The sequence below is a fragment of the Papio anubis genome, chromosome 5, assembly GCF_008728515.1.
Source record: "Papio anubis isolate 15944 chromosome 5, Panubis1.0, whole genome shotgun sequence".
Taxonomy (NCBI): domain Eukaryota; kingdom Metazoa; phylum Chordata; class Mammalia; order Primates; family Cercopithecidae; genus Papio; species Papio anubis.
Genome location: NC_044980.1, coordinates 87,336,632 through 87,363,927, shown reverse-complemented (window position 1 = coordinate 87,363,927; position 27,296 = coordinate 87,336,632). Strand labels below are relative to the sequence as shown.

The window sequence follows — 27,296 nt, the reverse complement described above, 5'->3', positions numbered from 1 at the left end:
TGTTATAGTCAGTACTTGCAGGTTTCACACATTTGCCCTGATGAATACTTGAACTTAAATATTGGACTAGGTCCAGGAAGTACCTTCTTGGATAACGTATTATTTTCTTGAACTGTCATTTATGCAAAGAAAGTGATTGTTTAATACCCAGTATAATAGAGTATTCCTTCCTTTTTTTCCTCTCCTTGCCGTTACAGATATGAAACACAGTGTAGCATTCATTGAGCTCATTCCAGACTTGCCCGCCTTACTTTTCTATTCCATCTCAACCTGTGCTGCTTAGGATCAGTGTCTTCTGATTTGAAAGTATAATTCAGTCTTCATCTCTTTCAGTCCTAGACATTTTGTGAACAAAGAATGAAGAGTAGGCTATGTTACATAGCTGTGTTAAGCATATGGGCTCTTTTCTTCCAGGCATTGAGCCCAGACTATGAAATGTGTTTGGCTTTTGGTTCTAACTATACTGGAACCTAAGTACCTAAAGGATGAAATAACAAGAATAGCGTAATAATTCACTTTGGCACCTCTTTTACTTAGACACCTCTTAACTTGCAAATGAATCTTCCGGAAGTCTTTACCTGGCCAAAGTAAATTGCTGAGTCTTTTTTGTTGTTGTTGTTATTTATGAGTTATATCTTGTTTTTAATACAAATATTAACATTATGACACCCATGGAAATAGTGACAGTGAAGTGCTTATATTTTAACGTGATATAAGTTCATAATTGCATATTATAGATTCAGAATAACTGTCCATTTGGCTTGGAATATGAAAATTGTATTAAATGAGAACTCAGATATTAATTTCACAAATCAGCGTTCCTTTTTCTTTGTTTTATTGTTTCAAAAAGTAAAATGAATATGAATGATTTTAGGCAGAACAGCAGAAGGAACTGGGAGAGAGGAAGAGAATTGAGATATAGTAGAGAAAAACTTCAAAAGCTTTTTATGCATGTAAAAAATGTTTTTGTAGAAGTTACAGAGATAATCTGTAAAACTGAACACTGTAAAAATGTACTTAGTATTTTATAGCAATAACAAATTTGATTCAGTATTTCATTTTGTTTCCTAAGCAGTCATTTATAGTAATTTTTTTTAAAATTCCCCTTAAATAATCACTTATATCTTATTAACCTTGGTTATAACAGTGATGGATATAGACAATTTTAGCCAGAAGGCATTAATTGCATCTCTCCTAGAAAAAACCTTGTCTTTCTATTTGTTACTCTTGTTCAGCTTTAAATGGTACTAGGGATTTTTTTTTTTTACGTCCGTGTGTGTGTGTGTGTGTGTGTGTGTGTGGTGTGTTTATATTAAGATTCCTCCATTTCTCCCTCTCTGTGCTGTTGTAGCCAAGCCAGACAGCCTATTGAGAAGCAGCAAACCATCTGTTAATGGATTTGAAGTTCTGAATTATACTTGAGTGTGTAGAGGCACTCATGCTTAGCCAGAAACATTCATTTGAATTAAGCTATAAATGCTGTATAAAAAAGAGCCATACATTTAACGTAGGTTCATGAATAAATTTAAGAGAGGGCAATTGCACTCTAAACTTTTATTGCTGCAAAACCCAGTATTTTCGGTGTTCTCTGATCATTTGGGGGTTTTATAGCAGGATTGAAGCTTTAAACCTTGAACTAGGGGAGACAATGCCTGTGTTAAACCTTTTGCGGTAGAATTTCATTGCTGAATCGCTGATAGAACAGAAGCAATATGGATTGGTGGGGGTCCTTCCCCTTCCCCCCCCCCCTTTTTTAATGCAGGAGATGTTTAAACCAGTCAAAAGGAAAACTCAATAAATAATTTTCTGGCATGGGGCCAGATCTCCTAGTTCATGCCCTTTGATTATTTTCTTTAGTTGATATCTTGTCTTCTCTGGAATAATCTATTAATTTTTTATGGCAGGAGAAACAGCCCTGCATAGAGCTTGCATAAATAACCAAGTGGAGAAATTGATTCTTCTTCTCTCTTTGCCAGGAATAGACATCAATGTTAAAGGTAAGTTTTAAATCTTTGTGGTCTAGTCCAATGTCTTAATATTTGTGATATTAAACAGTTTTATATCACATTAAGAAAAATTATTTAAGTAAATTTACCTAAGGTATCTTAAAAGTATAAGAAAAATTTCTTAGCAAAGCCAAGAAATTTATCATATATTGATTTATAACTAATAGTATAAAAACATTTTTGTGTTCATATTTTGATAATACCCAATATTAATATTTTAAAATTGTTTTTAAATTTTTAAGATAGAAATATGATTACACCCTAGACATTTTTATCACAGCATTCTTTTTGTATATGAAGCACCTAGAAAGTCACACTGATGAGAAAAGTAGAACATCAGTACTTTCCTACCAAAAGTCCTACTTCTGCCGTTTTAAAACTTGCCTTGATTTCTAATTTAGACAATGCTGGCTGGACGCCTTTGCATGAAGCCTGTAACTATGGCAACACAGTGTGTGTCCAGGAAATTTTGCAACGTTGTCCAGAGGTAGATCTGCTCACTCAAGTGGACGGGGTGACTCCTTTGCATGATGCACTGTCAAACGGACATGTAGAAATTGGCAAGCTGCTACTACAGCATGGGGGTGAGTGTGTTTATGCTAAATGGGTTTTGATAAATTATCCAGTTTTTTGATGAATCCTGCAGAGATAGATAACATTTTATGTTTAAAATCTGCAAGGAAAGATGCCTTTATTTCATATTAATGAAAAAGTAAGGATAAAAAGTCTCCTAAAATGTAAGCACCCTTTATTAGTAGAGATAAAAGCCTTTTCATAATATATATTTGTTTATGTATGTATTATTAAGCTTATTTAGGTTCGTGTATGAGAGTTTATTTTTGAATTGAGTTTGCTGGTTTTAAATATTTATCCTTTTCCTTCAGGTGTGTAATGTCTTTGTGAGCCAGTCATTTCTGAAAGCTTATTGATAAAGGGATACAAATGTTCAATTGTGATTGCCTGGATTTTTTCATTCTTTTTTCATTTCCTGTATATAACTACAAACTCAATCTTATTTTTAATGAGTCATTTCTGTACAGACTGTAAAAAATGATATCCTAGAATATTTTTCATCATTCGCATTTTGCAGCCAATTAAGTTAAAGCAGGAGGATTTTCAAATGGTGATAACTGTTATGCAGGGGTTTTGTGAAGGAGAGTAGCTTGAACTGAATATTCATCTGTGTTTTTCCTGCTGATTTTTGATCTTTGCTTTCAGCAAGGCCCCACATTATTTCAGTGTCATTCTTCTTATATCTAAACTGAATAATGTAAATTTTACAACAAAATGTTCAAAACGGATTGGTGTTTTTAAAGAAAAAAGAAAACTGATGACCAGCTTAGAATATGGAAACAAAGATTTGTAGAAATTACTTGTCGCTTTTATTTGTATTAATTTTACATTTAAATTTAACATTATCTTATCCTGTAATTAAAATATTTGATTGTGCATAAAGACAAAAAACATATTTTCTTAAGATGTGTTTTTAGTATATATGCATCTAAGGAAGGCTGTATAGCATGGTAGTTTAAGACATTTGGTTATATATAGTCTTCTCCTGCCCCCTAAAGGCCTTAGCGTGTCTCTTTTACTGATATCATTTCATAGTCAATATATTTTTCAGTTCTTCTACCTTGTTTTTTTTAGTATTCTGTGTTTACTAAACCATAAGTTCACGTCCTCAGTGTTTTATTTTTCTACTCAACCATGTGTCTGGCATTCAGGCCAATATTTGTTAGGAGCCATTATTGTGTTAGGGCCAGCTCTTCAGTAGAGTATGGCATTATACCAACCAACGTGAATTTTTCTAGGGCCCTTAGTGGAGAATAGTAAAGAGATCAGTTTCTTATCCTAGAAGAGGAAATCTAATTGTATTTGTTTTTATCAAGGTCCTTTGGCAATCGTACAGACTTGTTTCTGCCTTAGTCATATTCTGGGTTTGGACCTGTCAAGTGGTTTGACACTTATATTGAAGTAACTGCATTATCTATTCATTGTGAGTCACTCAGCCTCGAGAGCAATAATTTCAAGAATTTATTTATGTCTCTAAAACCTTTGTTTACTTTTGGTGTCCTGTGTCCGTAATTTTGTCTCTTCTCCTTTTTTTTTTTTTTTTTTTTTTTAAACAGAAGTAACTTGGAACAGTTTTTTTGAGATGTTGGCACAGTGAAAAGGAGCCTAATTTTGTTTTAGAATTATCTTCTTTCCATAAATTATACATTAATCATATTATCAATGGTTGATCTTTTATATTAAGTACATTTCATATCTATGCTATTATATATGTCTGATCAGAATCATCATTAAGAATTTTAGCAGTTATGATCAGTTCTCTCTTTCTGACAATATGATCTATGTTATAGTGGTAGGACCTTGTGATTATGTCTGCTAGTACTAAAACCTTTATATCCCCTGTAACGTTTTTATGGCCAAGTGCATAAATAATTATAAGACTTGACTGATGAAGGCACAAAGTACTCCTATACTTTGCTATGTAACCAAATACTGAGTTATGTTTTGCCTCCTCCACATCATCCTTTAGTACCTAGGGGATAAACTCTATCTTTAGTACTTTCTGAGTAGGTAGTTAAATGAGTTTAACTTGTATAGATGGATGAGCTCTGAGTTTGATCTAGAATTAATATGTAATTTGTGTGAATCAGTTACCTGTACTAAACATTGAACACAAGCAAGGGTAATATGAAAACTGTGTTCTCTATCTGTGCAAGGTTTTGCAGTCTTTGCACTGCTAGAATTGTTTATTAGCAATGAAAGGGGCACTACTTTTTCCTCTTGGTGATATTTTGAGATACCCCTGAGGCTCTTATACAGAATGTGTAAGATGAATACATTTTTAAAATTTCTTCTGGGAACACTGAAATTCTTAAGATGATAATTGATAAAGTTTTATAAAAGTTTTCTTTTTAATATTTGTAGTTGTATTTATTATTTATTTAACTAAGGGACGCACGTTTGGGGAAACCTTATTAGGTAATTGACTAGAATGTTTTTAATGTACCTTTATTAGTCTATATATCTAGCCAGTTAATTGTGTCAACCTGAATTAATACAAAATATGATTGTAAAGAAAGCCCTGGATGCTTTGGGAGAAAAGAGAAAACAGCTGTTAAGCTGCCAAAATAGAAGTGTTTTACATGTAACATTTTGCATTTTCTTTTCACAGGCCCAGTGCTTTTACAACAGAGGAATGCTAAGGGAGAATTGCCCTTGGACTATGTGGTTTCACCTCAAATCAAAGAAGAACTGTTTGCTATTACAAAAGTAGAAGATACAGTGGAGAACTTTCATGCACAAGCAGAGAAACATTTTCATTACCAGCAACTTGAATTTGGCTCATTTTTACTTAGTAGGATGTTGCTAAATTTTTGTTCAATTTTTGATTTATCTTCAGAGTTCATTTTAGCTTCCAAAGGGTTAACTCATCTAAATGAACTGCTTATGGCTTGTAAAAGTCATAAAGAAACCACCAGTGTTCATACTGACTGGTTATTGGATCTTTATGCTAGAAATATAAAGACATTGCAGAAACTCCCACATATTCTTAAGGAACTGCCTGAGAATTTAAAAGTGTGTCCTGGAGTACACACTGAGGCCTTGATGGTAACATTGGAAATGATGTGTCGGTCAGTCACAGAGTTTTCATGATAATGCTAGAAAGGATGGATTGACTTTCTAAATCTGTTCTGTTTGCATTGGCACTTACTGTGGACTTCATAGCTTACTGACAGATAGTAATTTGATTTATTTATTGACAGACTTTGCAGCCTTGCTAAATTTTAAAAGCATTTTTTTAAAAACTTCTGCAAAACTCTAGTATGGGCTTCTGACTTTTTCCATGGTGTAGAATTTGACTCAAAAGTAAAAATAATTTTGTTCTAGTATATTCTACTTTCATTAATCTTTAATTTTTTTGTTCTGAAAGTGATATATTGTACGTGTAAAATTAATTTAAATATTTTTTCAAAACAAAATGTAATGTCCTGTATTCTAGATGTTCTAGGTCTTAGAATCATGGCAAGGATATTCATACAAATGTGTACCTATAAACTTGTAGCTCCTGACTCTTATGGATGGATTTTGAGGAAAAAACAAGACTAAACAAAAAACATGTAGCTCCCTATTTTTTCTCTCTAGGTTGTTGGACTGAAATATGCATTTTAGCTTTGTGTGTTTCTAAAATAAACATTTCTAAAATTTACAGTAATAATTAATATTCTTTTGGTTTTTAAATGCAGCAAATACGCAGAGTCTGACAGGTCAATTCTTTGATCTGTTTTATTTTAGCAATTCATATACAAAATGTATGTCGCTGCCCTATGTAACCAATATTCTGTACCTGAAAATATTCTGCTGCATAAGTTTATGAGTTTAATATAAAGATTATGAGTGGCATCTAAGTAATAGATTTGAGATTATTTAAGATCTTAATATATAATGTGAATTTACTGAGTAGTAATGTTTTAATTTGCAGTTTTTCCTAATAGCAGTTTGTAGTAAAACTAAAAGAAAGGGTATAGATAATAACCACTTTTGAAATTGGAGTTTCTTCACTACTGGGAGTAAGTTACATTATGGTACAGGTGGAAAATAAACACTTCCATTTAGCTTTTATGTAACTCAAGTGATGACTTTACAGCAGTTAATCTGCTAAAGCAACACACTTCAGTTTTATTTTGCAAATAGATATTTTAACAAGATACAAATGCTCAGTATCATATTACTGGGTTTGTAATCTAAATTGAAAATTGCTACATCAGTATGAAATATTTTAAATAAGTAATTTTTCATACATACTCAAGAAATACTAGTTTCTATTTAGCCTTCAAATTTGGCATCATGCAAATCTCTTTATTATTAATCTGCCAGAGTATCAGAGAAAAAATTATATAGTGAAGACTAAGAAAAGTTTAAATACTTATAGAGAGTAAAGTGCTTCTCCAGATGATGAATAAGAATGTTTTGTATTCCAAGGAGTTCCTCTTTATAATGGTGTCTGGGATAGTGTTTTCTTGGTAAACTAATATAAACTTGTAAACATAGGCTTTGACATCATACACATTTTCAAATCCTTGTCTAGATCCTTAATAACTAAATTGCAAGGCAAATTCTTTTCTGAGCTTGGTTTTCCTACATGTCAAATAGAAATCACACCAGGTAGCTTTGTCGTGATAGAATTGTTAGCCTATCACATCATATGACACTTAATAAATATCGTTTCCTTTCTAGTTCTTACCTCCTCTTTTGATTATAATGAGTCATTTAGACAAAAGACAAGATAGTAATTGTTTAAGTTGGTAGTAATTCTAAGGTAATTAAGTAATCAACATCATGAGTTAGGGTTTTATACTGTTAAGACAAAGTAGTTTTCCAAATTAGATGTTCATAAGATATATTTGTTTAGCTGCAATTAGCATTAATATTTCGTAATTGACTGTTCTGTCTGCCAACTTCTACAAGCAGTGATGACACGAAGTGTGAAACAGATGTCATTGAGGTCTCTGCCTGTAGGAAGTTTTACACTTCTTCGAAAGTCCAACATGGCAAACACAGGTTCCTGTGTTCTGTGCCCTAGCTAACATAATACCAGTATATGAGTTTGAATTTAAATTTTCAATAAAAGGCTTCATTTCCAAAATTACTTTGTATACGTTATTTTAGAAAACATAATAATAATTGCCTTGAATAATTGCCCAAATCTATCTTGGAGGTATAGGAAGAAGAAATTCTCAGTAAGTATAATTCATAGTCGTAGTCGTAGATTTTCAATTGCAGACTTTTCAAAGTTGCATATGAAGACAAGGTTGAGAAATGCTATTCTTCATTGTATTTTGCCAGATGTGATATCATAGTTCTATGGAATCATATTTTTAAAAATTTCTATAAGAGACCTTATTATAGTGTAAATAAAATTGGAGAGGAGATTTCTGAGCAGTTAAGATTCAGCTTTTCCCCATGCGGTGTTTACTGGCAGTTTCTTAAATTTCTTTGAAGTTAAGAGTTTTCTAGGTTGTTAATTTTTAATTTCACTTTGCAGATTAAAATCGTCCAAGTATATACATATTCTGTCATTTTACACATTCCAAGATGACCAGAAAAACATTTATCCCCATAAAAGTCAAATGTGAAATTAATTCTTTTGAATTCAGCATTTCTTGAACACCTACTCTGAACCAGGTGGTGTGCTTGACAAGGGCTAACTACCAAAAAAGAGGAAAGGCCCACAGTCTAGGAAGGTAAATAAGGCTTAAATATTGTGAATTTTATTTTCTTCTACATCTGGTAAAAAATTAATTTCAGTTTTGTAGGTTTCTGAAATTTTCAGTAATAATTGGTGTTCTGTTTTAGTTTATAAATGTGAATATTCCAGTGTCCAGTACTTTAATCCTTTGATGAGTATTATTTTAGCAATTTTATTTCAGCGTGGATAGGATGTAGGGTGTGCTTTTGCAGTCTTAGTGTTTTTAAGAAAGTACAAATGCATTAACACTAAGATACTGTATATAACCTGCAGAAAATATCTGCCATTTTTGTTCATGCTGTTATAGAAAGTTAAATGAATACCTTCACATGAAAAAAAAAAAAAATTGGTGGAATGTGCAATCCTTATGCCTTTATACACCTTTCCAGTTAAGCGGTGAACTTGATGAGAGCCTGTCACTGTTGCTCCTTAATCAGTAGGAAGGGGTCATCTTTGAGTGACATGAGGCACTCTTTCCCTGAGGCATTTATCAGGTAGCTTTCACGCCAATTGCACCTCCTGCTTGCAAAACTAGGAATGATAATTGTTTTTATAACAAATGTGGATTGAGTTAGAAAGGTCAGTGATAGCATTATTGGAATTAGGCTCTGCCTGGTGTTGTCAAAACAGGAGACATGGAATAGTTAACTGTTCCTTGTAAATCAAATTATGTTATCGGAAAATTCACCTTGTAGATAAAAATGAACTGTAGTTGGAGAATATACTTTGGTAGTTATTTGCTGTGGTATATATTTTGAAATTATAGGCTATAAATTAATTAGATAAGGTTGAAGTGTTGTTTTACTTGGTTCTGAGCATACATTTTCAAGGTAATGCAAATCCTAGTCAAAGACCTTTTCAAAAGAAATAAAACATTTTAACATCATTGATTATTAGATGTTTAAAAAGTTTGTCTTCTTAAATACTAATCTTACAGAACATCTCAAATATGTACAAACTGTTCCTAATACTTTTTATATTTGAATTTATTAGTGTCTTTTTTTAGTGTAAGTGTATGGTTTTGATTATAAATACACTTAAACTATGTTTTTTAAAAAGCTTGAAATATAATCCTTAGTAGTAGATACAAGTGACTTTATTTTTAGAATGTTATCCTTTTTGTTTTTCAAGAGACATATTGATAATCTCTCCCACCCCCTTTTTAAAACAAGTGTAATGAACTCTGTTCTGGGTTTTTAAACTACTTGTGGAATTAAAGATCAACAATGTTATGTCAGCAGATGACTATTTATTAAACAGTATTCCTAACAAAATATGTAGTATTGTTATATATGTAATATATAATATCATATTGCCTTTAACAAATACATAGATCCCAAAAGCCCTTATTCAGGTATTTATAAATAGTTATTCCCAATTAGAATTAAAACATATACTTCCACATTAGTGATTTTTATATCATGGCCCCAAATCTTTTTAGATGTAGAACCCAGATTTTGGAACTCTAATCCTCTTCCTTGCCAAAGTATCTGAGTTGGATCAAGCGATTATGGATGTTAAACATTAATAGAGAATGGCTTACTAATTTGGGACATACAATTTCATTCTACCAAAGAGTGGAAGTTTAAACAAAAAAACAAAACAAAAGATTTAGCACTTCCAGAAAGTAAGTTGCTCTGAACTGAAAATCTGGAATCCAGGTTTGAATTTATACCTATCATACTGTTATTTTTCTTGATAGTAGATGAACTAAAATTACCACTGCTCTATTCTGTCTCAAAGTGAAATAAATAGTAATACTGAAAAATCATTAATCTTAAAGTGTTGACAGATGAAAATAACTTAGTTTGTTGTCAGTGACTTCTCAATCTAAAGGTTAGGTCAACAATGTTTATGACATGACTCTTAATAAATTTTTCTAATGACCAGAATAGTTTGATTTATGATAGTGTTTTTATTTTTGTTTAAAGGAATATATATCTTTGTTACCTGGCTTCATCCTAAAGATGCATTTTTCTACTTTGCATTCTTTCCTTTTTACATTAGAGATAAAATTACAGAACAATAAGTAAAATCTGGTAAAATTAAAATGTGTTTTTTCCATGAAATTTTCCATGAAAACTTAAAAGCAGAATTGTAAAGGTGAAAACTGGTCAAGGGGATGAGGGGAAAAATGGTTGAGTCATTCTATTTAAAGGAATCCAAAGGGTAAAGATTTCTAGGTACTGTTTATTATATTGATGGAAGTTAGTGAAGGTATAAAATCAGACAAAAAGTATGTAAACTAATCTCAGAAATAAACTGAGTCTTTGAAAATTTTGAATAACATTTGATAAACTAAACCAAAGGTCCAGAGAATTGTTTTATAGAAGGTTCTTTTGGTTGAAATTCAATTTAATAAAAAATAAAGAATAATAAAATTCCAGTTCTAATGGTATCAGAAACAAGCTAGATTTTTTTTCACCGTTTTTTAAAAAACAATTGACACATAATAATTGTACATGTTTATTAGGGTACAGTGTGATGCTTCAGTACATGTGTACATTGTATAATGATAAAATCATGGTAGTTAGCATGTCCTTTGTCTTAAATCTTTACGATTTCTTTGTGGTGATAACATTCAAGGCCCACTTTTGAAATTATCTTGAAATATAATACATTGTTATTATCTGTAGTCGCCCCACTATGTAATAGAACATCAGCACTTACTCTTCTTAGTTCATCTAACTAACTTTGTATCCCTTGAGACCATCCTCTCCCCATCTTTGCCTCCCCACCTTTTCCCTTCCCAGCCTCTGGTAACCGCCATTCTACTGTCTACTGCTATGAGATCAACTCTCCTAGATTCCACATATAAGTGAGATCACGTGGTATTTGTCTTCCTGTGAGAAAAAGGCTGTTTCGAATAGTAATACCCAGTTTTTTCTCACAGGCAAATCTTGGCATCTCATTTCTTATTTTCCTGTCATTTCAGTTCTTTTACACCCCCCAAAATACTGTTAAGTTCATACTTAGCCATGTTACTGGAGGAAATGGACTCAGAGTTGAAAGCTACTTATTAAAAATGGTTGGACCTTCTACCTAAATACCATTTTTTACTAATACTAATATTTTTAAAATTGAAGCTAAATGTTATTAAAAATGGTTTTCTCAGCCAGACATGGTAGCACATGCCTATAGTCCCAGCTGCTTGAGAGGCTGAGGCAGGATGATCACTTGAGCCCAGGAGTTCAAGGCCAACCTGAGCAACACAGCAAGACTCTCTTTTTTAAAAAAAGTAACATAAATATATTATCTAAATTACATAAGGAAAAAGATTGTAAGTAAAAAATTGCTTATAGTGATTGTCTTTATGTGGAAAAGTTTTGGATATTTCTTTTTCACTTCTCCAGATTTCTTTGTAATGATTTATATTTGTTTATAATACCAGTAACCAATTTATTTTGAAAGTAATGCTCCTGAATTAAGTAAGAATCAATCCTTGAAATTTTTCTAAAGTTGCCTTATTTAAACTGGCACTTACTGGATTTTTAAAAGGTAAACTACAGTTGTAATATACGATTTAAAGTTGGATATAATTAAAAGTATAATTAGTATTATCTAACACAGATCTCAAAAAATACACTATATATGTGCTCCTTTTTTGAAAGTGAATCTGACGTACCGCTTTACTGATACGCTTCTCTAGTCTTTGCTTTAAGACACTTCAAAATGGAGCCCCAAGTATGTTGAAGTGGGAACTGGGGGAACTTTACTCTTTTGTAGTACTCTTAAATTGCTAAAGATTAAACTTGCTCATGTGGATACCATGTGGAGTCATAACATGTAACATATCTTTACTTTCTGATTTTAGTATTTATGGGACCTGAAGAATTACTTGTTCTCTGGTGAGACTTTTCAGATTCGACACAAAAGCAGGGAGAAACTGGTAAGATTAAACGATAGCTACATTTATTCAAAGATTGTACCTTAAATGGCTTTGAAAGGATACTACTGTATTAGGAATTTTTTCTTCTATCATCAATCTGAAAAAATATCCACTTTATAACTTATTTGCAACATTAATACAGATACAACCCTCTGTCGAGAGAATTCTGAGAGTATCTTACCACAGCTCTCCGGAGCATACTGTTTTGCATCTCTTCTGTGAAGGCCAGCAGAATAGCTTCTTGTAAGGTACTCTTTTAAGTAGTACAACTCAGAACAATCTTTTTACAATTGTTCTGTGTAAATATCCTGGATACCTACATGGTAACTATAGTACCACCTGATAGTATCCATCTGTTTTTTGGGGGAAGATTTCTTACCTACGGGTCAGGGCTGTTGTCACAGTCATGGGAGGGAAATCAAGTAAATATGCATTAAATGTACTATGTATCAAATACGTAGCATCACAGTGTGCAAGATTGGATGGTGAATACTTGGTACCCCAACCCATAAGTCAGAGTATTTTGTTCTTGCTTAAATTACCAAGTGCTGTATGTTTTGATTTTTAAAAAGTTTTTCTCTTCTGAAAATGAATGTTTTTAAAAGTGATGTCAAGCAATTTCACACAAATAATGAACATCACAATAATCTGTTTAAGAACTCCTTTGTCAGATACGTACAGTGTTTTCTGGATGGCTTCTCGTGTGCTTCAAAGACCCTCTTACTCTTTGCTATGTTCTCTGTTAATGGAAACTGAAGTTTGTAAGAGTTTTAGGCCAAACGTAAGAGGTCGGTATACCATTGTGTTTTTTTGCTCAGAAATTGTCAGCTACTTCCTCTGTTGTAAAACAAAGATGACAAAATTACATACTCCGCCTTGTATAATAGCAAATAGACACTTCTATCTTTGTAAAGTTTTTCTAAGAACTTATTAGTTCTTGACACCGATAAATTGTTTTCCGTGGTTGCAGCGTTACAAGGTACACAGAGGTTTTGACTTTTCATAATTACTACTCTAGAAAAGAATGTTTTGTGGGGCATATTGTTATAAGGTTTCAGTTCTCTGATAGCTTTATTAAAAAGGGTTCTTTGAGCTTGGGACAAATATTGTCATTTGCTTCCCTTCCTCTGCTGTGGTCCAGCTGTCTCTGTAACAATGCTCGACTATTCTTAGGTGTCTCCAATAATGCAAAAGACGAGTATGAGTAGTCAGGGCCAGGTGTGCTTTTTCTATGAATTTAGCATTTCCTCCAAACCTGTCAGCATTTGAACTCTGGCAAAATAAAATCTCTCAAATGGACTCAAGCCATTTTGAGCTTGTCTTTGACTAGAAAGTGAAACTGAACCTATATTATCATCTTTCTTCACTAGTGGGAGCACTAGTTCCACTCAGCCAGGCCTCAGGATCTCCTTAAATGTATTCCTCCAGAGAAAATAAGGTAGTTTTCAGGTTCACTCATTGGCTCAGGTTGGCCACTCCTTTTTTCTTTGGAAGGAATATTGAAGAATCTGTAGTAGGGGATAATTGCACTGCAATTGTAATTTTGCTACATACTGAAAAAACTTAGGCACGGCTACTTACCTAAACCATTTCCACTTTCCTTGAAAGAAATCTTTCTACCTAATATAGTAACACTTAATTGACTAAAGCAGAACAGCAGTGTATTTTACTTTTTTAAAAATGGAGTAATAATTTTTCAGTGACATTTGGAGGTACGGATAATCATATAAATTTAAAAACCTGTCTTGACAAAATTACTGCTTGTGCATGTAATAGAACACTTTTGTTTGGTTGTTTTTTTTGTTTTTTTGTTTTTTTAAAGCTTAGAATGTCAGGGAAGAGCCCAATAAATTGAAACTCATTCGAGATCATTTACAATATTTGATTGTTTTTATTTTTTGATTCTTAAACCAGATCCCAATAAATTGAAACTCATTCGAGATCATTTACAATATTTGATTGTTTTTATTTTTTGATTCTTAACCCAGATCCCTCCTTTGAAAAGCACAGAATCAAGTTCCAGCAAACCTTTCATGGTGCTCTTAGTTTCTACATTATGTGATTGCTTTGGACATTTGATAGTTTTTATTTGCATGCTATTCTTTTTTAATGAGATTTTTCAATAGTATTTCTCACTTTAGCCATTCAGCTGAAATAAATCTGATGTGACTGCCTCTATACAAATTGCCACTATATAAAAGAAACTGAGGTACCAGAGGGTAACATTTTCACCAAAAAAAAAGAAAAAAATAATGTTTTGTTTTCTTTCAGTTACACCAATCATCCCAGGAAAAAGAATTATAATTGAAAGGAATGACACTATTTTAAGAAAGAATTTACTACATTATTTTCTATCTGGTTTAAATTCATACTTGACTGAGCAATTGGAAAAGGCCGATCCTAGATACCCTAATCAAACCAATGAATAGACATCTGTACACACACTCACACTAGTGTGTGAAATCACGCTATTCATTTAAAGCCCCAGGATTTAAGCAAGTATTAATTTAATAATACCTGAGATGTTTTTCAAGAAGTATAATGGTAGCTGTCTTGTATTTCTGGAGCAAAAAGGTATAACTGCCTTATACCTTTTTGTTCTTAATGCTAAGCCAACATTATAAAACACTTAGGCCCATTTAACAAGTTTATTCGCTGAAATTACTGCCTTTGAATAACATTAATACAAATGTTGACTACTTTCAGCATAGGAGACCTTATATATGAGATGAAAGTGGAAAAAAATCTCCTGTGGTCCCTAGATAAGAGTTTACTTCTGAGTTTTTCTTAACTTGTAAATACAGATTAAAAATTTTATAAAAGATAATTTTTAGAAATGTATCAATTAAATTTGGCTCTCACTGTACTTCAACTCCAGATTTGATTTTAATATACAATCATTGCTTTGACCATTGCCTATAACAGGGTCATACAGTTGGTATTCAATATATCACAGAGTCCTTTAAAGAATCTCCCAACTCAGATTATCCTAGTGCATATAGAATGTTAAAAAATTGGAATTCCTACAGAACCTATATCAATCAGTTTGAGTCTGGAACAGTACCAGAATGAATGAGAAGTACTATTATGTTATTTTTGATAAGTGGGGAAAAAATTAAAAAGCACAAATATGCATTTATGAATTATCACCACTAATGGCAGTAATAGTTTAGAATATGAATAATGACTCAGTGAATTTACTAAAAGATACTAAAGGAATATAATAGTTCACAACATCTACAATGGTAGCAGTCCAAGTAGATATTAGAGTGACATTCAATCTCGTCAGATAACTTGAAATATTTACATCACAAATCTCTCAAAATGAAGGCAAGTCAGGCAGCTCTCAAGACAGAATTGTACCTTATGTGAGAAGGGGAAATAAATAGTTAAGATTTTAACTATACATATTCTGTTTTCAGCCTGTGAATGTAGTAGTTTCTAAAAGCAATGAAGATTTCCCTGAATATCACTTTTGTGCCTCAAGCTAGTTCTTATTCCTCTAATTTCATTGGATGCTCACCCCTCCAGAGGTATTTTTATATAAGAGTCAGAGTTTCAGGAAAAAGCCTTGTTTGTTTAAACCAAATCTGTATTTCTCCAAGTGAAATATAGTTTTTAAGAATATGCACACAATCCCTCATCAATCTCTGAACCACCGGAAAAAAAAAAAAAGTGCTGATTGATTATACATGGGAAAGATTATTGTCTTTTGTATTTAATGCAGTGAATGTGTAGTCAACATTACCATTGAACTAAACATCTGAAATTTGATACAGTGAAACAAACAAATTAGTCATCTGTTAATGGTTACTATCCACTAGATACATCTGAGGTTGTAGAATATCAGGCTTATAGACATTTGAGTACACATTGTCAGCACAGAACATAAAAGTCTCACATAAGGTATAATTGAACAGTTATCTCATCAATAAACTTTGTGTAGTAACACCATGTTCATGGAACATTATGTTTTTAGCAACAAACAGTGATGGTATGCGGGCTGAAGCATGTCATTTTAAACATGATACATTAAATAAAGCATGTTGAGGTCAAAGCCTTTCTGTAGAAAGGGAATTTAATTGACATTCAAGCATAGTATATAAACAGATCAAAATAGTTCTATTATAAGAAATAGTATTTAACAACTTATCTCTAAAATAAAAATACTTTAAAAATCAGCTTCAATGAGATTACACTTATTGTTAAAGAATCTTCCTTTAGAGTGAAATATACATTCTTTTAGCTTTTCTATAATTTTTCCAGTATAACCCTCACTTTTACCCCATCCAAGTTTATTATTAATAAAGTAGTACAAAGCATTGTCTGCTGCAATTTCAACTGAGTGTAATCCCCTACCAAGTCAGGGAAGTAATACATTCTCAACCAACCAAGTTATTTTTTTTCCACAGTTATGCTCCCTTAGTATACCAGGGAGTGAGATACAAAAACTACTTTTAAGAGTCTTGGGAATGCAATTTTTAAGTATAGATTCTATGATAATAGTGAAACATTGATAAAGGCAACCACCACCCCCAAGCAGTTTATTTTACAAAACAGGTTTTCATGCATAATCAAGAATGATTTTTTTTAATAAATGAATGTAGTGAAGCACTGGCATATCACTTAGCACACTGAATTCTCTACATTAAAATTCACACTAATAACAAAATCATAGTATGAATTAAAGCATTTCAGTAATCTAATGAGAAAGCAGAGTTTTTTTTTTTTCTGAGCGCACTTGAGTATTAAAATATTTTTAGATGCACAGATACAATCTGACACCAAAAGCGATATGGATGTAGTTTGCTAGTATTTTTGATAACTGTACTTACTGGGTTGCTAATTTGCTAACTATGTATAAATTAAAGTAGTGGTAGGTATAAAAATTCAGATAGGCAATCGTTTATAAACTGGCAGTATTTATGTTGTGTAGTCCTGTAGAGATTTTAAGGTTTTAGATGGAATGATTGAAATTCTATAAAGAAAACTTTCTAACCTTCTGAGTATTGATTCTCTTGAGGGAGTGAATGTACCTTCACTTATTAGCTTAAAATCAGCCTAGTCATACCTAAGTAATTTGCACAGGAGTGAATGTCGGGATCTAAAGCCAGAATATATGTTAAATTGAAATGCATCCATTCCATTATTTAGGCTTTGGTATTTCCCTCCCTTTTGAAATGTATAAAACATAGAAAACTGTAATGGATTACTTTTCAGATAAAAAAGTCACATTAAAAAAAAAAAAGTTAAAATCAAATTGACATTTACAATTGATGTAGATTTAATCAGAGCACAGGTGAGTAATCCACTTGTAATTAGATAAGGATATATCTTCCAATGTTATCATTCTTATATTTGTTCTTTCAGTGTGTTATATTATTTTCCACAACTAACAAGGCTTTCACACAGCAGTAGCAAAACCTTTATCAAGTTGAGTCTGTACAATAGAAGTATATTTTCAAAGACATATGCCTTTGTACACTATTTACAAATTCTCTCGATCATGATAAAAAGGCAAAATAAATAAAAATCTGAAAGAAAGGAAATGCTGCTCAGGCTGAGGGCTTTTTCTTTTATCTTCCCAAACAGATGCTGGTCTCCTCAGTGCTGGAAGCTGGCTAGCCAAGATTGTTTTTCTTTCTTTTATATGGGCTATGAGAAGGATCTGGTTTCAGTTCTTGGTATTGCACCTGTTTAAACAGAGTTCAGAGGAAGACTGGTCAGGTGGCCACTTTCTGGCAAAGAAAGGAAAAGCAAAGGAATGAGAGACTGTGCTGGGGGGAAGAAAGTGCTCATTCTAGAAGCTGTATGGGATCTGCAGCTGAGATGCAGAAAGCAGTAGAATGACAGAGCAAGAATAAGGGAAATCCTGTTGGAAACTACATGGAGCCCTGATGTGAACTTTAGTAATGGTCGTCACTGTCTGTAACACATTACATTAAAAGCAAAACCATCTACATCGATTTTAAAGGGCTCGATAATGGTTTTTTACAATTTATCGTGTATTTACAATTTATTATGTGTTTAACACAGTCTTAATCTCCATCCAGGCCACTGTCATGTCATAGCAAATGAAAAAGGTATCACTGTAACCCAGTTTCAGGATTTTAATTTAAAAACAAACAAACAAACCTTCTTTTATTTTGAAAACAGCTGATGGTTAATGGGCATTAACCTCAAAGGATTCCAAAGGATTTTTGAGATAAGCAGTCAGCTTTCTTCTCCTCACTGATCTCCAAAATATACTTCTTTAAAACTTACTTGTAATTCTTGCAAATTCTGGAAAGATTTTTTTTCTTAAATGTCCACTGGCATATTTTGCTTTCATCATCTAATATTCCTGTTTCCTCCCCTCAGGTCATACACCCCGTCACAAACTCCAGCTGAACTAACTTGGACAGGAGGATCTTCCCTAACAGCTCTGGTAGGTTCTTTATGCAGCTGCTCTTTCTCCTGTTGTCTAAGTTCTTCTTGGATAACACCCCAAGTAGGCTAAATTTCTGACTGGTAAAATCTGCTACACAGGCTTTATTAATTTTACTCAGCTCTTCTAAAGCCTTTGAAATAAGAAGGATATAAAAGCTAAAACCCAGTACCACACTACATTAAAATAGCAATAATAACGAAACCTACATACCACTTGTACATCTGAAGGGACTCTGGAAAGGAAGTCAAGTAGTTCATTGTTATCAATTGCATATGGACTCCGAAGCTTTTTTGTAAATTTATTGATGCCTGAAACAAAGTTGGAGTTAAACAAAGCACATTTTTGTCAAAAGTGTTGTAGTAATTTGAAGATCTAATTTGTATGCCAATGACTCAGTGAACCAGTACACCCAATTTTTTCCCTCTCCTTTTTTTTCTCCTTCATTTCTTCTTCCTTCCCAGCTCAGCTGCTGCTTTTTCACTTTGTACTTCAGTAGCTTCTTCCAAGCAGGAAAGGCTTTCTATGTGGGAAATAAAGGAGGTGCCCTGGGGGTAATTAGCAATATCTGGCTTTTTTCCCCCCCCTGTGTTACAGTCTACTTAGAAGCCTTGCTTGAGTGTTTCATTTATGATGAAACTTGCTTTCCTACTTTTTGGGTTAAGATTGTTAAGGCAAGATGTCTAACTTATTTGGTTTCCCCTTTTCCAAAAGATGCACCTTTTTGGAGGTGGGGGGTGTGTGCTGCTGTTATGCCAGCTAAATGTTTAGAAGACACATGATGTTTATTTTTTTCAAACCTGAAATGAAAAGGTTTGCCCCCAACTTTGTAAAAAAAATAAACAAACACGTTTACATGAAATCAACAAATTGGTAAAAACTGAGCCATAAACTAGAGTATCCTGCCTCCTCTTCAGGGAGTTCATGCAGAATAAACTTCTGGAATCTTGATTTTGGTCCGTCTCCTCATGTAAGACCTATGTCTTAAATTTCTGGCTAATATTTCAGCAATCACCTACCACTAAAGGAATACTGTTCTTGTTTTATTTTGTTTGATGAAACAAGAGGCCCAAATACATTCTGCAAAATTACTTTTAAGACAGCTAGTCAGTGAGGGCACTGCAGGTTACACAGCTAGATGTCTGCCCTGGGCTCCAGTTTCTGCGAACCTGGGAGAACAGGGCATTCACCACCACCTGCTGCAACAGAGATGATTCCCCAAGCCAAGGCAAGGTAGATTCGAGTTAATAAACCGCCACACATGATATTCTACCCTAATTTTTTCTGTAAAGCAGCATCTAACAGGAAAAAAAAAAAAAAAGATGAACATTCAATAGGAAGCAAGAACGTAGTAGAAATTATTGTTCCCTTATATAATGAAAGTGCTGGCTAAATTGAATTTCTTTGAATTATAGAAATTAGGAAAGGAAAAAATAATTACCATTTCCCCCACCTCTCACCCAGACTGTAAGGGTAATTATAGTGATAATAAGGGGTAAGAGGGCTTCCTCAATATATGGCAAGTTGGGCCAAAAAGACTATTACTGGAAATAGTAATCTTCAAAAGTTGAGGGCTTGGAGTCATCAGACTTGAACTCACTTTATTCCAATATATTTCTTCAAAAGCCTTAAAAAGAAAAAGAATTTTGCTTTCAGTGTAAGCACATGCTTTCCGAAGCTGAGACTCATTTTGGTTCTTTGCATTTTGTATTTGATTTGTTTTAGCAATCTTAGGTGTATGTGTAAGCGGGTGAGGGGTAAGTAGAGAATTCTTCTACCCAGTCTTGTTTATATATTATTAATGTTATAGTAGATCCTAGAGACTGAAAATTGTTTTCCAAACCAAGAATTTTGTCAGGAAAGAAAAAAAAAAAGAAGAATGCTGCAACTGACAGTCTCCTAAATGAAGCCCAGGTGCATAAGAATCGTTGGCATGCAGCATAGTTGCATTAAAAATTAGGACTGAAAAAAACCACCTTTAACGTAGGTCTTCATAGAAACATTCTTGTTTAGTACACATAAAAGGATCTTTTTGTTCCTAAGGAACCTGCAAGTACCGAGGACCCTTTTCCCGAATGCTAAAGGTGACCTCTTAAACAGGCAGCCATGTATAGTACCATGTTTACATATACTTCCATAAGATAAAATACAACAGCAAGAAAAGCATATTTTCCTAAATGCACCATATGGATTGAAAGGATTGAAATGCCTCTGTTTGTATATCAATGGTGAAAATAAATCAGAGGGATATCTAGACAAAGCTACACTTTGATATATGAAGAATCTGCACAGCTAACATGTTTATAGTATGATGAAGCCTAGTGTGCCAGATAAGAAAAATACATTTTGCAGGTAGACCTAAATCTTTATACTGTTGTGATTTTTAACTGACCTGTCTCCTTTCATCATGGAGTAGCTTCATGACCATAAATACAGGGAACCGCTGACAGTATAACTCATCTCTTAAACATAGTTTGTTCCTAGCAGCTAAGACAGTTTAGAGGAGTGGGGGAGGCTTTACTTACCCCAGACAAGAACAATGTATCTCAGCGGAATGCAGTACAGGATGACTGTGAACACACAGAGGGCTACAATGGCCAGCCAGCTTAAGAATGGGACGGTCCAGTTGAAAGTGCTGAATGGAAAATTAACACATCAGCAATCTGAGTACTTCATACTTTTTTCAAATACTAAAATACATAATGATTCTTACTTGGGACCTAGTTAGTCTGCATTTCTCTCTGGAATATATTCCAGTTGTAATAGGTTATCAGAGGACCCAGGCTAGCCATAATCTGCTCAGTTGCATGAACACAGGGCCCAGGTAAACAGTCTTGCTGCCAACTCCTCCAGATTGTTCCAGGTGACTTCAGAGTCTAAAGCCGTTGTGCTACTTGGGTGACTCCCCACATGAAAGAAGATATTTATTTTTCTACTGCTAAGACTAGTACCCATCCTTGTTTTCTCTGGCTTTTCAGAGGGGAATGCCTCTGGACCCACCATTCTTCCTTCTATCAACTCTCGGTATTCCCCACATTGGGAATAAAATGTTGCCAGCAACTCTTGGTAGATGTAAATCTTACATGGTTGTGTAAAAAAATCCTCTGAATGTTAGAATTCCTTAGAGGAATACTCACTTGTCCTACCTCAGCTATATTTCAAATAGAACTGGAAATCAGGAAAGAGGAATAGAACAGTTAGCCTTGCAAAACTTCACTTCTTATCATTGCCCTTCTTCCCAGAAATACATATATTATTAATAAAATCAGCATTGCTTACTATTATCTCTCATGTACTTCTTGTAAAGGACAGCATTCTGGCAGAAGTAATTGGTAACATAGACAGCTGGGTCAGAGAAGGCTGCAAGACTCAGTATTGACAAGACATGATAACAAATGGAAATGAGACCAATGAACAGAAGAAGTTACAAAAAAAAAAAAGTACTGAGGAGATAGGAAGGAATTTACTGAGACAAAAAGAAAAATGAAGACAAAGGCAAAAACTATGATGTAAAAATGTTTTTAAAAGAGTAGAAAAATCAAGGAAATGGAACATGGGAAGATTATAATCACTTAAGGCTTTTTGGTGGAAGCCAGTCTGGTACTTCTTAAGAGTGTGCCAAAATTATAAAGAAAATAGAAACACTGTGTAGATCCTCCAGGGTTGGGCATATAAATATATCACCATTTACAGGCATACCATTGCATTCTTTGAAATTTCTCCTAAGTGTCATCCACTAAAGGGGAACTAACATATCATGTCATCTGACCCTTTAGCATGAGAGCCAAGAAGTTAGCCAATCTGTATTCAAAGCCTAGATTCTGTTATGTGGATTTAGCTGAGTCAAAACCCTTTCCCCATTTATAAAATGGGGATAGTTTATTCTGTCAAGGAAGACGGGTTGTGGTGGTAACATGCTTATGTGAATCAAGGTGAAATTATCAGAAGTAATCAACTCAAGGAATCTCATTTATGGCACTATTTTCTTACGAGACAGTGAGAAGGCCCCTAAGACACTTCAGCAAAACATATTGTTCATGTAGATAAATGTTAGTGTTTTTTATTTCTTCTAATTTCCTGGTATTGTATATTGTACTTACTTGAGGTGAGTTTATTTTCAGGGCAATTTTGACCCAATAAAGGATGATTGCTAAAAGATTTTCTTCCATACAATGCCTCAGCATAATACTTAGGAATTAGTTGTTCCTTAGCTTTGTAGCATGTAGCTTGCTTTTTGTCTCTCTCTAGGTCAAAATTGTTTCCTGAAATTTTTTTCTACTAAAAGAGCCAATGTTGGGTCAATCTGGTTATCCTGTTTTCAGTAATCCTTGGGATCTGGCTTTTCTGTCTTTGTCTTCTTCCTCTTATGGTCAAGAGTGAGCATCTGTAACTCATCAGGTAAAGGATCATGCCTTCCCTTCCGATGGACACCTGTGCCTCCCTTGCTTCTGCTTGCTTGTGGAGAGAACAGAAGGCTAAGGGATCTGCTTGTTTTCATGTGGCTCAGCTTAGAGTCATCCATCACACAAGTCCATGTGTGAGGGCACTGGCTCTTCACTCAGAAAACCTTCCTTCTGGGCAGCCCCACTGAAGAATTCCCTGTGTTCTCCTTACTCCTATTGGAAGGATAAATGGCAAAGAATCCCCACCAGTGTAGCTGTTAGAAAAATAAAATAAAATAAAACTGCCCTTTTCTATTTCTACACTCTGCATTATGGAATCTAAATCTAGAATATGATCTTCCCCCAAAAGGGATGCAATTCAAGAAAGTTCTGGAATGATTATTTAGTAACAAGACATGGTAATTATAGAGCCCTTTCATTTTGTGCTTAAAGATTGCTTCTGAATCTGCTTTCTGGATAGATGCTTTTAATTCCATGTGACCCCAGGAGAATTTCTCTTTTTTAGCATTCAAAAGATCATTTTGCGGGAGAGATGGCTCCTCCAAGACTCACTGGCTCCTGTGCCATCTTCCTGTACCTTAGCATAGGAAGTTCTGCAAAACCCAGGTTTGCCTAAGGCTGAACCACTGCCAAGATCTGGTGGTCATATCCCTCAGCTAGTCATGTTTTCCAGCCAAGCATCTGTTCTGAGGCCTTCTACCACCTAGAGTTACAAAGGAGCTTCTTCCTCTCAGGCGTTCACCGCCTGATCCATGGTATTTTGGTATAAATCAGATGTTTGTCGGGTATCAGCACACTGTGTACCCCAGATAAAAGACAACACTCAATGAGGAAATGCCCCAAATTCAGGGCTTCACACTGTTTCAGTGGATAGCGTGTAGAGGACAGGTAAACATTCTTGGAGATGAGAGGAAGAAGGAGAAAGAAAAGATATGGGAATGGTCTTCAGAAGGCCAAGACTGAATGTTTCCTAAAGGCACATCTGGGAGTGAGAGGGGGGCTGTTCTGTCTAATATAATGTAAGAAAGTGGAAACTCAGCATCTACACATGCGGAAATATATTAAACAAAAAATTATACAAAATAAAATGCATTATCCCTTGCAACATGACAGGTACCAGATGAATGACTCACACCTTTAGTTTAAATAATTTACTCCTTTCAAATTCTGTGTATGCCCAAGGATTCAGATCTGTAGAAAACTTTTGGTTATGAATAACAAACAATGAATAGATACATTAAACTAAGAAAATAAAGGTTTCTCCAGAATTTGGCACCCCTTCTTGAATAGACCATTAGCAATCATTATGTAGGCCAATTTTTACATAATTTAGAAGTATGAGGGTCTTAGTATATCTTTTAACTAATAATTGTTGTAAATATACTTTTTAAAAAAACATTGTTTTAGATAAAACATAAGTATATAAGATTAAGAATGTAAGTTTCTTAATTTTGCATTAGAGCTCAGTGAAGCTCTATTTCTTAATTTTAAAGTCAAGGAAAAGGAATGCTGTTTTTATAATTTTTAAAATTGTGTGTATTTTCTAAATGAAAGAGCATTAGTTTATTGATAATTATGGATCTCAGCTATTTAAATACAAACTTGAAAAAAATACTTTTGCAGGGTACCATAAATACAATTTTGAAAAAAAATTTACTGTCACTTGATGAAAATATAACTAGACCAATAATAAAATGCAGGTGTATCTTAATTACCTGAAGTCCTCATTTAGCTTGGTTTATTTTTTTCCTATCACAATTTCATATTCCGTTTAAGAACAAAGTCTTTCACAGTGAAAAATGTGCTAAAATTTAGGACGGTGTTATTTCTTCAAAGCTACAAGTATGACTTCTTTCCAACCAATATGTTCTAAATTTCAGGAAGGAAATTGACAGAACTTTCATAAAGCCAAAGACTGGCAGAAATAAAGTAAATAATGATGAAACTGAGCAATAGAGCACCCAGAAGGAGTGTCCCCTGCCAAAAAGAATGTGGCATTTTACCCTTCGAGAAACAAATGGACACCCTGTCCCACAGAAGACCGGGGCTCACATGTCACCGTCACTCACTTCTTTATCCTTTCGCCAAAGGAAGCCACTTCATCTAGGATGTTCTGGACACTGACACAAACCTCCTGGATGGCATAGATTTTATTTATAAATCCCTTTTTTTCACTGTCCTAAAATGCAATAAAAAAGAAATTCTGTATGAGTAAAGGTATTCTTCATTGCTTGAATTATTTCTGTTGTCCCTCTCTTGCATTTTTAAACTTAACTTCATTTTTGTGTGTATATAAATGGATAATTGGAACCCATGAAAATATCAGGATTTTAAGGAACATGAGGAGAAAGGGGACCCAGCGTCATGGATTTGTACTTATAAAGATAGCTGCAAAGCAAGAGCCTCGGGTTCCTTTGCTCTTGCTCTGATGAGCAGAACATACATTTGGGGGAGGAAGGTATAAGAGAGAGGGGAGGTCCCAGAATTACCAAACCCGGATTCTACAGTGCTTCTGGATTCACCGAGACACACCTTAGCGGACCCAGTTTCTTGACCCCACCGCCCATAAACCTAACTTTTGTTGTGGCTCTAGATATTTCAGCAGCAGAGAATGCTGGATGCACTTGAGATTTGTGAGCAATGAAAACTGGAAAAAAAAAAAAAAAACAAAACACCAAAACCCGGAATCTACTATGTGGATACTACTTAGATCATATACAAACTAAGCCTGACCTCCTTCTTAAAAATAATAGTCATATATTTTATACAGTAGTATATGCTGTATTTGGTTCTAACTAAACATGTTTTCCCCTTTTTGGTGCTTAGTTCATTTTAAAACACTGAATTTAAGCAAAGCTGATGTGCTCCAGGTCATGGATGGGCGGAGATTGAGCATTAAATTTAAGCACCTAGAGAGTGGAGTGACCTTAGGAGAAATGTGCATATTTTGCAATTTTAGACTCAAAGGAAGAAACAGTGGTGGCCTTTCACAATTGAAAATTCTGCTTAGTAGCCTGGCATCACAGGCACTTGCCTAGGCTGTTTGGTGGAGACCATCCAACCCTGATTCTATGACTCCATTCCTCCATGCCAGCTTGAATATCTATGGAAATGTAGATCCAATTTCATTACTTTAACTTCTTTTGAACACTTGCACACTATGCCAGAACACTTGAGACCTCATGTGGCAGTCAGTGCTTGCTGAAAGCAGCCAGGAAGCTAGAATAATAATGTCATGTTGCACATTTACATACTGACTTTCATTTCAGAAGAGTCTAAAGCACTCTACACTGTGAACACTTGGCCAGGGCTGGCATCCCGCCACCTCAGAAACTGCAGGCAAGTGAATGACAGATGTGTGTGCCTCCTCCAAGGACAACAGGGTACACTGGGACCAAGGACATGGAGGCCAGTTTTATAACGATCTTTGGTATAGATACTAGTTACTTAGAGTCTTAATTTTAAATTTAATTCACATGGGAGAAATGTGTCTATTATTCATCTTGCTTATGCCAAAATGGATTGTCAATTAGGTAGACAAGACGCATAAAGCTTAAATAGTATTGGGAACAGTTAGCTACTCAGGGTTCCCTACTGTCTTCAGAAGTCACCATTCACTTGTCATGACAGACGTTGGTCCATCAATTTATCTTTCACACGCTCCAGTAAAAAAAAAAAAAAAAAAAAAGTTAGAAAAAAAAAGTTAGTTTCACCTATACAATTGTGCACGTTAGAGTAAAATGAGTAACCAGTGGCTTTTTCCTGTTCCTTTCAAAACTAGAAAGTTGGTCTGCCCCAACTGTGTGTCCCTTAGTATTCTCAAGCATCAGCTAAGTTCATTTATGTCTGTGAAGCAAAGTACTCATAAATATTTATCCACATACGGAATAAGTCAAACTGGAGTTGAAGCATGCTGGTTGTACAATGGAAGTCCATTGAGAATGGCTTTCACCTCAAAATTATGTGAAAAAATATTTCACAGAAACAAAATATATGAAATACCTAGGTAAAACTTCAGCAGGAAATGTACAAAATATATAAAGTTTTTTTTTTTTTCAGTTGAATATATAGGCTTAATGAAATTTCAAGCAAATCCTAATGTATAGATTGGAGAAAACGGGGAGAACTTAATAGTGTTTTTAAAGTTTGTTGGGACAAATAAATAGGTAACTAGCTAAGAAATTTTACAAAAGAGTAATCATGAGAAGGCATTCACTGTACCCGATATTTAATTAAAATGAGATATAGGCATCAAAAGACTGGTATATGATAAGGTGCCATGCACAAAGGAAATAAGTATTGTTACTGGGCA

General features: G+C 34.1%; 2 protein-coding genes across 6 annotated transcripts in view; one reads left to right on the top strand and one right to left on the bottom strand.

Moving 5' to 3' along the window:
- The window catches only part of SLF1 (SMC5-SMC6 complex localization factor 1), a 76,629-nt gene extending 68,967 nt beyond the window's left edge, over window positions 1-7,662 (top strand). For all 5 annotated transcript variants that reach the window (XM_021940180.2, XM_021940178.2, XM_021940179.2 and 2 more), the window contains 3 exons: window positions 1,905-1,997; window positions 2,408-2,590; window positions 5,191-7,662. In XM_021940180.2, coding sequence (XP_021795872.2) covers window positions 1,905-1,997; window positions 2,408-2,590; window positions 5,191-5,672 — 758 coding nt within the window. In that variant the 3' untranslated portion in view covers window positions 5,673-7,662. The remainder of the gene's footprint in view (window positions 1-1,904; window positions 1,998-2,407; window positions 2,591-5,190) is intronic.
- A 6,360-nt stretch (window positions 7,663-14,022) lies between these two features.
- The window catches only part of LOC116268621 (multiple C2 and transmembrane domain-containing protein 1-like), a 174,877-nt gene continuing 161,603 nt past the window's right edge, over window positions 14,023-27,296 (bottom strand). Inside the window, exons 10-13 of the mRNA XM_031666821.1 lie at window positions 25,054-25,163; window positions 21,107-21,216; window positions 18,795-18,892; window positions 14,023-17,847 (exon numbers count right to left, since the gene is read on the bottom strand). Of these exons, the coding sequence (XP_031522681.1) occupies window positions 17,776-17,847; window positions 18,795-18,892; window positions 21,107-21,216; window positions 25,054-25,163 (390 nt within the window). The 3' untranslated portion in view covers window positions 14,023-17,775. The remainder of the gene's footprint in view (window positions 17,848-18,794; window positions 18,893-21,106; window positions 21,217-25,053; window positions 25,164-27,296) is intronic.